Source organism: Leopardus geoffroyi, chromosome B2 (genome assembly GCF_018350155.1).
Source record: "Leopardus geoffroyi isolate Oge1 chromosome B2, O.geoffroyi_Oge1_pat1.0, whole genome shotgun sequence".
Lineage (NCBI taxonomy): Eukaryota > Metazoa > Chordata > Mammalia > Carnivora > Felidae > Leopardus > Leopardus geoffroyi.
In genome coordinates, this window is record NC_059332.1 from 1,004,853 (window position 1) to 1,017,352 (window position 12,500).

The 12,500-nt window shown below is 35.7% G+C and overlaps 1 protein-coding gene across 1 annotated transcript; it reads right to left on the bottom strand.

Annotated features, from left to right (window-relative positions):
• Window positions 1-11,193: 11,193 nt before the first annotated feature.
• On the bottom strand, window positions 11,194-12,132 carry LOC123609385 (olfactory receptor 2J3-like). Its single transcript, XM_045500399.1, has one exon. It carries the CDS (start codon window positions 12,130-12,132, stop codon window positions 11,194-11,196), a length of 939 nt encoding a protein of 312 aa, XP_045356355.1.
• Window positions 12,133-12,500: the final 368 nt, after the last annotated feature.

Genomic DNA, 12,500 nt, shown 5'->3' on the forward strand with positions numbered 1-12,500 from the left:
GTGAGCAACACAGTACCTTCAGTTGAGGCTGGAGACACTTCCAACATACAGCATCCCACTGTGCCCTGAAAGAGCATCTTTACTAGGGAAGACCTGACTGTCAGCCAGCACAGTGGGCCTCTACCTCCAGAGGACCAACACAAGCCCCCCATCTCCACATGCACCAAGTCTACAGATCATGCAGTGTTCCAAATCGTCAGCTTCAGTTCTGGTGTAAATAGGACTAGGCTTTCCTTTTTTCTTCTTTTCTTTTATTTCTTTTCTATTTTATTCTTTCTTTTCATTCAGAATCAAGTTTAGTTTTTTGTCAGTGTGGGATTTTTTTTGTTCTTTCTCCCTTTCTCTCTCTTTTTTTTTTTTTTTTTTTGAGAAGGACTTTTTAAAATTAGGCTTATTTTAACAAACAAATCAAAGCATAACTAATTAAAGACCCAAACACTCCCCACTGCAAGCAAGGAGGAAACCTGCAGAGAACTGACCTGGGGGAAAAAGCAGCCAATCACAATAGAAGAGTGCACACAACATACACCAGAAACACTTCCTGAAGTGCCAGCTCTGAACACTGTATGACCCCTTCTTAATATAGCATTACTCTCAGGTGCAGGAAACATAACAATCTTTCATAACATGCAAAAGACAGAAATCTAGACAAAATGACAAGACAGGGGAATTCTCCCCAAAAAAGAGATCAAAAAGAAACCACAGCCAGGGATTTGCTCAAAACACATATACGCAATATATCTGAACAAGAATTTGGAACAAGAGTAATAAGAACACTAGCTGGGACTGCAAAAGGCATAGAAGACACCAGAGAAACCATTGCTGCAGAGATAAAAGACCTGAAAAATAGGCTCCCCAAAAAGCTATAACAGAGATGCAAAACTGATGGGATGTAATCACAATGAGGATGGAAGAAGTACAGGAACAAATAGGTGACAGAAGATAACGTTATGGAAAATACTAAAGCCGAAATATAAGAGGGAAAAAGAACTATTAAACACAAACATAGACTTAGAATATTCAATTATTTCATGAAACACAATTATATCCATATCATAGGAGTCCCAGAATAAGAAGAGCAGGAAAAAGGGGCAGAAGGCTTATCGGAACAAATTATAGCTGAGAACATCCCTAATATGGGGAAGGAAACAAACATTCAATTTCAAGAGGCACAGAGAACTCCCCTCAAAATAAAAAAAAAACAGGTCAACATCAAGATATTTCATAGTGAAATTTGATAAATGCAAATATAAACAGAGAATTCTGGAAGCAGCTAGGGACAAAAGGTCCTTAACCTACAAGGGTAGAGACATAAGGTTAGTAGCAGACCTGTCCACAGAAACTTGGCACACCGGAAGTGAGTGGCACGGTATATTCAACATGCTAAACAGGAAAAAAAAATATGCCACCAAAAATTCTTTATCTAGCAAAGCTGTCACTCAGAAGAGATGGAGAGATAGAGTTTCCAAGACAAGAAAAACTAAAGGAGTTCATGAACTCTAAACCATATCTGCAAGGATTATTTAAGGGGAATCTTTGAGCAGGAAACAGACATCTAGAGCAACAATATAGAAAGGAACAGACAATCTACAGGAAGAGCTACTTTGCTGGTAATACAATGGCACTAAATTCATATCAATAATTACACTAAATGTAAATGGACTCAATGCTCCAATCTAAAGACATAGGGTATCACCATGGATTTTTTTTAAAAAAAGACTGATTCATATGCTGTTTCTAAGAGATTCATGTTATATCCAAAGATACCTCGACATTGAAAGTGAGGGGTTAGAGAACAATTTATCATGCTAATGGACACCAAAAGAAAGTTGGAGTAGCCATACTTATATCAGACAATCGAAGACTGTATTAAGAGATGAACAAGTGCACTCTATGATAATTAATGGGTCTATTTGACAAGAATATCTAAAAATTGTAAATATTTATGTGCCTAACTTGAGAGCAGGCAAACATATAAATCAATTAATAACATTCTTAAAGAAATTCATTGATAATAATACTATAATAGTAGGGAACTTTAACACCCCAGTTACAACAATGGACAGATAACTGAAGGAGAAAATCAACAAGGAAACAATGGCTCTGAATGACACACTGGACCAGATGGACTTAACAGATATATTCAGAACATTTCATCCTAAAGCAGCAGAATACACATTCTTGTCTAGTGCCCATGGAACATTCTCCAGAATAGATCACATACTGAGTCACAGTCAGCCATCAACACACACAAAAAGATTCAAATCATACCATGCTTATTTTCAGATCACAATGCTATGAAATTTGAAGTGAACCACAAAAACATAGAGTTTAAAGAACATTCTATTAAAGAGAGAATGGGTTAACCAGAAATTTAAACATACATGGAAGCAAATGAATATAAAAACACAACAGTCCAAAACCTTTGGTATGCAGCAAAGGTGGTCACAAGAGGGAAATATATACCAATCCAGGCCTTCCTAAAGAAGGAAGAAATGTCTCAAATACACAACCTAACCTCACACCTACAGAATCTGGAAAAATAACAGCAAATAAAGCCCAAAACCAGCAGAAATGGAAATAGTAGAGATTAGAACAGAAATAAGTGATATACAACTTTAGAAAAAAACAGTGGAACAGATCAATAAGTGAGGAACTAGTTTGTTAAAAGACTTAAAATAATTGACAAACCCCTAGCCTTATCAAAAAGAAAAGAGAAAGACCGAAATAAAATCCCATATAAAAGAGGAGAAATCACAACCAACACCACAAATACAAACAACACAGAATATTATAAGCAATTATACGCCAAAAAAGTGGGCAATATGGAAGAAATAGATAAATTCCTAGAACATATACACTACAAAACTGGAAAAGGAAGACAGAAAATTTGAACACTCATAGCCATCAAAGACATTGAATCACTAAACAAAATCTCCCAAAAACAAAAGTCCAGGGCCAGATGGCTTCCCAGGGAATTCTACCAAACCTTTAAACAAGAGTTATTGCTTATTCTTCAGAAACTGTTAAAAAAAAAAAAGAAATGTAAGGAAAACTTCAAAACTCATTCTATGAGGCCAGCAGTACCTTGATTCCCAAAACAAAGACCCTACTAAAAACCAGAAATATATACCAATATCCCTGATGATCATCAAAGCAAAAATTTTAAACAAGATTCTAGAAAATCTACATAAAAGAAACTTACATTAAAGTACATCAAATGTACATTAAAAGAATTATTTACCATGATCAAGTGGGATTTATTCTGGGGTGCAGGGGAGGTACAATATCTGCAAATCAATAAATGTAAAATGCCACATTAATAAAAGAAAGGATAAAATCCATATGATGCTCTCAATAGATGCATAAAAAGCATTTGACAAAGTAGAACATCCTTTCTTGTTAAAAACACTAAGTAAGTAGGGATATAAGGAACGTACCTGAACATCATAAAAGCCATATATGAAACACCCACAGCTAATATCATCCTCAGTGGGGGAAAACTGAGAGCTTTTCTCCTAAGGTCAAGAACATGACAGGGATGTCCATTCTAACCACTGTTGTTCAACATAGTACTGGAATTCTTCACCTCAGCAATTAGACAACACAAAGAAATAAAAGGCATCCAAATAGTCGAGGAGGAAGTCAAACTTTCTCTTTGCAGATGACATGATATTCTACGTGGAAAACCTGAAAGACTCTACCAAAACAATGCTAGAAATGATACATGAATTCAGCAAAATCACAGGATATAAAATCAACATACAGAAATCAGTTTCATTTCTGTATACCAATAATGAAGCAGCAGAAAGAGAAATCAAGGAATAAATCACATTTAGAATTGCACCAAAAATCATAAAATCCCTAGGACTAAACCTAACCAAAGATATCACAGATATGTTATATGTCTATATTACCCAAAGCAATCTACACATTCAATGCAATCCTTATCAAAGTAACACCAATATTCTTTACAGAGTGAGAACAATCTAATTTAAAATGTGCATCGAACCACAAACCCCCTGAATAGCCAAAGTAATGTTGAAAAAGAAAAGCAAAGTGGGAGGCATCACAATTCTGGACTTCAAGCTGTATTATAAAGCTGTAGTCATTAAGGCAGTATGGTACTGACACCAAAAAAAAAAAAAAAAAAACACACAACACATTGATCAATGGAACAGAATAGAGAACCTAGAAGTAGATCCATAACTATATGGTAAACTAATCTTTGACAAAGCAGGAAACAGCACTCAGTGGAAAAAAGACAGTCTCTTCAACAAGTAGTGCTGATAAATCTTTACAGCAACATGCAGAAGAATGTACCTGAACCACTTTCTTACACCATACACAAAAATAAATTCAAAGTGGAGGGAAGACCTAAATGTGAGACTGGAAACCACGAACATTTAAGAGAAGAACTCAGGCAGTAACATCTTTGACCTTGGCCACAGCAACGTCTTATTAGACATGTTAGAAAAACAAAAGCAAAAATGAACTATCGAAATCTCATCAAGACAAAAAGCTTCTTCACAGTAAAGGAAACAATCAGCAAAACTAAAAGGCAACCAAAGGAATGGGAGAAGATGTTCGCAAATGACATAGGATGAAGGGCTATCTAAATATCCAAATATCCAAATATCCAAATATCCAAATATCCAAATATAAAGAATCTCAAACTCAACACCCAAAGAACAAACAACCTAGTTAAGAAATAGGCAGAAGACATGATTGGACAATTTTTCAAAGAAGACATCTAAATGGCCAACAAACACATGAAAAACTTCTCAACATCACTCATCATCAGGGCAGTATAAATAAAATCCACAATGAGATAGCACCTCACACCTTTCAGAATGACTAAAATTAACAATTCAGTAAACAACAGATGTTGGCAAGGATGTAGAGAAAAGGGAAACCCTCTTACACTGTTGGTGGTAATGCAAACTGATGCAGCCATTCTGGAAAACAGTATAGAGATTCCTCAAAAAGTTAAAGATAGAACTACCCTATGACCCAGGCATTGCAAAACTAAGTATTTATCCAAAGATACAGAAATACAGATTTGAAGGGGCACATGCACCCCAACATTTATAGTAGAACTATGTCAACAATAGCCAACATTTTTTTTATTAAAAATTTTTAATATTTATTTATTTTTGAGAGAGAGACAGAGCATGAGTAGGGGAGAAGCAGAGAAAGGGAGACATAGAATCCGAAGCAGGCTCCAGGCTCTGAGCTGTCAGCACAGAGCCCAATGTGGGACTCAAACTAACAGACTGTGAGATCATGGCCTGAGCTAAAGTTAGACGCTTAACTGACTGAGCCACCCAGGCACCCCAACAATAGCCAAATTTTGAAAAGAACCCAAATGTGCACTGAGTGATGAATGGATAAAGAACTGGTGTATATATATACAAGGGAATATCACTCGGCCATTAAAAAGAATGAAATCTTGCCATTTGCAATGACATAATACACCACTGTGTATTGTACTAAGCAAAATAAGTCAGTCAAATAAGACCAATAATATATGATGTTACCCATACGCGAAATTTAAGAAACAAAACGATTATCATATGGTGAGGGATAAAAATAAAATAACATAAAAACAGAAAGGGAGGCAAACATTAAAGGATTCTTAACTGTAGCAAACATACTGAGGGTTGCTGGAAGGGAGGGGAGTGGGAATGGGCTAAATGGATGATGGGCATTAGGGAGGGTACCTGTTGTGATGAGCACTGGGTGTTATATGTAAGTGATTAATCATTAAATTCTACCTTTGAAACCAATACTACACTCTATGTCAACTAACTTGAATTTAAATAAAATCTTGAAAGAAAAAAATAAAAATAAAAATATTAAACAAAATGAGATACTCAATTTTATTTCCATGCCATTCACAATGATATTTGGATACATTGGCATCCAAAAACAGGGATGAATTTGCAAGATATATGCAAGATCTGTACAATACAAAATTCAAATGATTCTGAGAGAAATTAAGATGTAAATAATTGGAGATATAAGCCTTGTTCACGAATCAGAAGATCTAATATTGCCAAGATGTCAATTATTCCCAAATTGGTCTATAAATGCAATGCAATCCAGATCAAAATGCCAACAGGCTTCTTTGTAGAAATAACACATTGTATTTCACTAAGGTTAGAAACTTACCCTTTGAAACACACGATTATAAAAGTCATACCATAGCCTAGAAGAATATACTTACAAAACATCTGACAAAGGACTTGAGTCAAGAATATATATCACTTAAAAATGCAATAAAGAAGGTGAATGACCCCATACAAAAGGGTAAAAAATTTTAATTAAAACTTCACAAAATAAGATATATCAAGTACAAGAAAGGTTAGTGAACATCCCCAGTCCTCAAGGAAATGCAAATATAGATTAGATATAGATGTAGATGATATAGATATAGATATGCCACATATAGATATGGGAAATTGCTCAGCATGAAAAAGAATGAAAATGCCATTAAAAGAAAGAATGAAACTGTCATTTATGATAACATGGATGGACCTAGAGAGTATTATGCTGAAATAAGTCAGACAAAGACAAATACCATTCAATTTCACTCACATGTAGATACTAAGAGACAAAACAAATGAACAAACTAAAGAAGAAGAAAGAGAGAAACCATACAAACACACTCTTAAATACAGAGGACTAGTTGTTGTCAGGGGGGAGGTAGGTGGGGATAGATGAAATAGATAAAAAAAGATTAAGAGGCACAAACTTCCAGTTATAAAATAAATAAGCCATGGATATAAAAAGTACAGCATAAGAAATATGGTCAATAAGATTGTAATAACATTGTTTGGTGACAGATGATGACTACATATCTTAATGAGCATTGAATAATGTATAGAACTGTTGAATCATTATGATGTACACCTGAAACTAATATAATATTGTATGTTCATTATGCTTTAATTTAAAAAAACAAAAACAAAAAAAAACCACAATGAGATACAACTATAAACCTACTAGAAAAGCTAAAAGAATAAAGATTCACAATACGAAGTGTTACACAGGATGTGGGCAGTTGGAACTCACGTATACTGCTCTTTGCAGTGATCATGGTACAGACCCTGTGAAAACATTCTGACAGTTTCTAATAAATGTGAACATATACTAAGGACATGATCCATCAATTCCACTACACACTTACCCACGTTAAATGAAAATTACATGCCCACACAAACACTTGTCTACTAGTTTTCATAATAGTATTACTCATATTAGCCAAAAAGTACTCCCAAAAGACTATTATCAGATAAATGGATATAATGTGCATTATTCCTACAATGGAATTCTAGCCATCACTTAAAAGGAAGGAGCTACTGACACATGCATAAATTTTGAAGACATCATGCCAAGTGAAAGAAGCCAAACTCAAAGATTACACACTGTATCATTACATTTATATGACATTCTAAAAAAAAAAATCAAAACTATAGTGAAAGAAAACTGATCGCTGCTTAAGGCTGTAGATGGATGAAGAGAATTAATTGCAAAAGAGCACAGTGTTCTTTCGGGAGTCATGGAAACGTTCTGTGTCTTCATTGTGTGATATTTACATAATTATACGTTTGTCAAAACTCATTGAACTGTACATTTAAATGGATGGATTTTATTGTATGTAAATTATACTTCAATAGACCTGAAAAAGACAGCCATTTATCTGTTGAAAGGCCAGAGTGGGGGAGCCTGGGTGGCTCAGTGAGCTGAGCGTCCAACTCCTGGTTTTAGCTCAGGTCATGATCTCGTGGTTTCATGAATTCACCTCAGGCTTTGCACTGACACTGTGGAGCTGCTTGCAATTCTATCTCTCTTGTCTTTCTCTGTCTATCCCCTTTTCATGCTGTCTTTGAAAATAAGTAACTAAACATTTTTTTAATAAAAGACAGGCTGGAGCGCTACATGAGGTATTCCAAATGGTAATATTTCCAGGGAAGCAGGAGGAGTCCATGTTTTCATATTTTATAAAGTTTGTGTGATATGTAAAGAGATCCCATCACATGACTTAATATTAAAATTATTATTTAATAAAAATTCTGTTACATGCATGAGCCTTGTTGTGGATGGGTTCATGGGATTCTACCTTCTATCAGTGTTCATGTCTAGTAAGAGATTAAAAAGAGGATGAAAGAAGAAAACAAAATACACAGAAAGGGTCCAAGCACAGAAGACCACGTAATGGTAATGTACTCAGGAACTTATGGGAGATCCTGCACTTTATTTTCTTAGTTTTATAATTCACTTAATAGGATCTAGATCAATTACATCTAGATCTTAAAAGAGGTGATAAACTACAACTTTAACATCTGAATTATAGCTATAAAAGTAATGAGTTTCTTTTTTTCTTCTTTTGAAATTTATTTATTTAAATGCAAGGTAGTTAACATTTAGTATAATAATAATTTCAGGAATAAAATTTAGTGACTCATCCCCTACCTATAACACCCAGTGCTCATCCTAACAAGTGCACTCCTTAACGCCCATCACCCACTTAGCCCATACCCCCACTCACCTTCCTCCAGCAACCCTCAGTTTGTTCTCTGTATTTAAGAGTCTCTTATGGTTTGCCTCCCTTTCTGCTTTTATCTTATTTTTCCTTCCATTCACCAATGTTTATCTGTTTTGTTTCTTACATTCCACATATGAGTGAAATCCTATGATATTTGCCTTTCTCTGACTGATGAGTATCTAAGAGACCACCTTAAAATAAATTGTCCCCACTGTCCCTGTATATAAGCTGACTCACTTCAACTGAACATGTCTTCCAATCTGAAATAGAATATGCAAAGTAAGTTTATTTCAAGTGATGGTGGGGGGAGTGATATATGTAATACCTCAAGTCATTACAAGAAAAGTATCATATATTAATACTAAGTAATTGAAAAATATGTATGTTTATTTTTGTAGTATCCATGCTAATGACAAATATTCATATTAAATTAAGTTTTAAAAGCAAAATTAACATGCACCAATCAATTCTTTTAATCAATAATTTGTTCAGATAATTAAGACATCCCTTGGATGAATCATATTATTTTTTCAGAGCCTAGTTCTATCTGTGTCAGATATTAAATGTTCTAATATTACTTCACCTAGTTGTTCCATTTATGAATTCCCATTAGCTGGCAGTCTATAAATCACAATTTTAAAAGTTATTCTAACTAAGGTATACATTTTCAAGTGTCTTTAAAAGTAGAAAATGAAGAGAAGTCTACTGGTACTGTATTACTTAAGAGTGTCTCCCACTCATGATTCATCAGTATTATTAACTACCATTAAGAGTGATAAATTAAAGGATATTGGCCAAGTTTCTTTTTAACATTAAAAAGTAATTCTAATCAACAAGGAATAATGATGTTTAAAAGGAAAGTGTTGATGTACCTTCAGTATGTCATTAATAAAGCCCAATTAAAACAAATTAAACACTTGGGGCACCTGGGTGGCTCAGTCGGTTGAGCATCCGACTTCAGCCAGGTCACGATCTCGCGGTCCGTGAGTTCGAGCCCCGCGTTGGGCTCTGGGCTGATGGCTCAGAGCCTGGAGCCTGTTTCCGATTCTGTGTCTCCCTCTCTCTCTGCCCCTCCCCCGTTCATGCTCTGTCTCTCTCTATCCCAAAAAATAAAAATAAAAAATAAACGTTGAAAAAAAAAAAAACAAATTAAACACATATTCTGTTTTGTTTGGTTTTCTTGAATAGTATCATCCTCCTACAGGAATTAAGAATAGGCGTTTATTGTTCAAGATCCATGGCCAAACTCTTTGTTTTAAATTTTATTTATTTATTTATTTATTTATTTATTTATTTATTTATTTTAATATTTTTAACAGAGACAGTGGGGGAGGGGGAGAAAGAGAGAGACCAAGGATCCAAGTTGGCTCTGAACTGAGAGCAGAGAGTCCAATGTCGGGCTCAAACTCATAAACTGTGAGTTCATGACCTGTGCCAGAGTTGGACACTTAACCAACTGAGCCCCCCAGGTGTCCCTTGTTTTAAATTTAAAAAGCTACCATAAATTATTAGCACTGTTCCCAGTGACACATTAATTCAAATCAAGATACTTCATTTTTTACCTTACATTGTTATTTCCCCCACCAGAAAATGAGTTCAATTCAGGCAAAAAGAGTTTTATTCACCTATTTTAGCAAAATCTGACATCTAGAAGATATTTAGGTATTGAAGTAAATGAATAAATGAATGAGTAGATGCATAATTGGATGGGTGGACAAATGAACCATTTTGAACAGATATTTCTTTATGCTGTTCAATGTGACAAGCATATAGACCCATAGAATAAAACACTCATATAATATAGTATCTTGAAAAAAGTATGCCTCAACCAAAGAAGTGTCATACATCGTTTTACCATTTAACTAAATCAAATGCCTGTCAATGACCAAAAACTCCATTCATCTATGTTTTTGCAATAGTGCCCCCATCTTTTTGTAAATACTAATGCTCATTCCATAATTTAGCATATTATTTTTGTTTTATTTATTTTAGAAGTTTTCATTTATTTATTTATGGAGAAAGAGAGAGCCAGTGGAGGACAGACAGGGAGAAAGAATCCTAAGCAGGCTCCATGCTGTTGGCACAGACCCAGATGCGGGGCTTGAATTCAAAAACCATGAGATTATGACCTGAGCCAAAGTCAAGATTCCAACATTTAATCAACATGAGTGATCCAGGCACACCTTAGCATATTATTTTTAAAACACAGCCCCTACGATGTGATTGGGTGGCTCAGTTGGTTAAGCATTCAACTCTTGATTTTAGCTCAGGTTATGATCTCATGGTTTCATGAGTTCCACCCCCACATCAGGCTCTGGGCTCTGTGAAGCCTGCTAGGGATTCTCTCTCTTCCTCTCTCTCTCCCTCCCCCACTTGTGATTTCTGTCTCTCTCCAAATGAATAAATAATGTTAAAAAAACAGTTTCTAATTTCTATGGACACTAAATATGGAATTATTAAACATGAAGTGTTACAAATCAAAAATTTATCTCTAGATAATAGTTCAGAATTAGCCAATAAAAACAACCCAAGTTTAAGGCTGGGTTTTAGACTAAAATAAGTATCAAACAAGCAGGGAAAAACCCTCCAAGATGGATCAGACTCTGAACGAAAGTTGCAGCACAAAAATTGTGATCTCTCTGTCATGTCTCCCAATCTAGACCCATTTGTCTCCTTGCTGCTTCTCTTACATCTTTGTTTCTGAGAGTGTAGATTAGAGGGTTGAGGCTAGGTGTGACAACAGTATAAAAGAGGGCAATGAACTTGCCTTGATCTTGAGAATGTTCTGATGGTGGCTGCAGATATATGCACATGGCTGGAATGAAAAAGAGGGACACAACCATAAGATGGGCTCCACATGTCCCAAAGACTCTCTGAAGTCCAGCTGATGACTGCATCCTCAGCACAGCCCAGGCAATGGCGCCATAAGAACTGAGAATGAGGATGAGTGGTATGAGAACAAAAATGGAGCTCGTGATCAGGAGGGTCAGCTCATTAGCACGGGTATCAACACATGATAATCGCAGCAGTGCTGGAACTTCACAGAAGAAATGGTCCACTTGGCGATGTCCACAGAGGGGTACCCAGAAGGTAAAGGAGGAATGAAGTGCTGAGTTGGTAAAGCCACTGACCCAGGAAGCCACAGCCAACAGGTGGCAGAAACGAGGGTTCATGATCACAGTGTAATGCAGGGGTCTACAGACAGCTGCATAACGGTCATAGGACATGACCACCAGGAGGACACACTCTGTGGTTCCCAGTGCAAGGGCAAAGTAAAGTTGGGTCATGCAACCGGCATAAGAGATGGTCTTTTCTGGGCCCCAGAGATTGATCAGCAACTGAGGGATGGAGCTGGTGGTGTAGCAGAGATCCAGAAAAGAGAGGTTTGAGAGGAAGAAGTACATGGGAGTGTGGAGATGGGCGTCCAGGTATGACAAGACAATAATAAAAAGGTTGCCTATCAATGTCATCAAGTAGAACATCAAGATAAGCACAAAGAGAACTACTTCCAGATGAGGCCAATGAGAAAAACCCAGTAGAACAAAGTAGCCTTCAGAACTTGCATTTTTTCCCATCACCATTGTTTCTAATACCCGGAGGAAGAATCATAAACTCAAAGGATGCCCACTCATCATCAAACACCTGTCAGTAGACTGGAGAAGACCTATGCCATTTCCAAATATACTCTTGTTACAGTAACATTTTTACAGTTTTATTTTTATGTTTCATGCATATATTTTTCCTGTTGTGGATAAAATCAATAAGTTCTCAAGTGAATGAGTTCTTTTTTATAAATCCCTAAGTTAGTGTTGGATAAAGATTAAATATTAAGTTCCATAGCCAAGAAGACAATTTTCATAGAAAATATTTTTTAACAAAAAACAAAAGAATTTCAATGTATTCCTCTTTTATGTATTTTCAGGCTATTTCCAATTTGTTGTTACAGAGA

Excerpts from the sequence above, each read along its gene's own strand:
- LOC123609385 (XM_045500399.1), bottom strand. The coding sequence starts at position 12,132 with ATGGTGATGGGAAAAAATGCAAGTTCTGAAGGCTACTTTGTTCTACTG.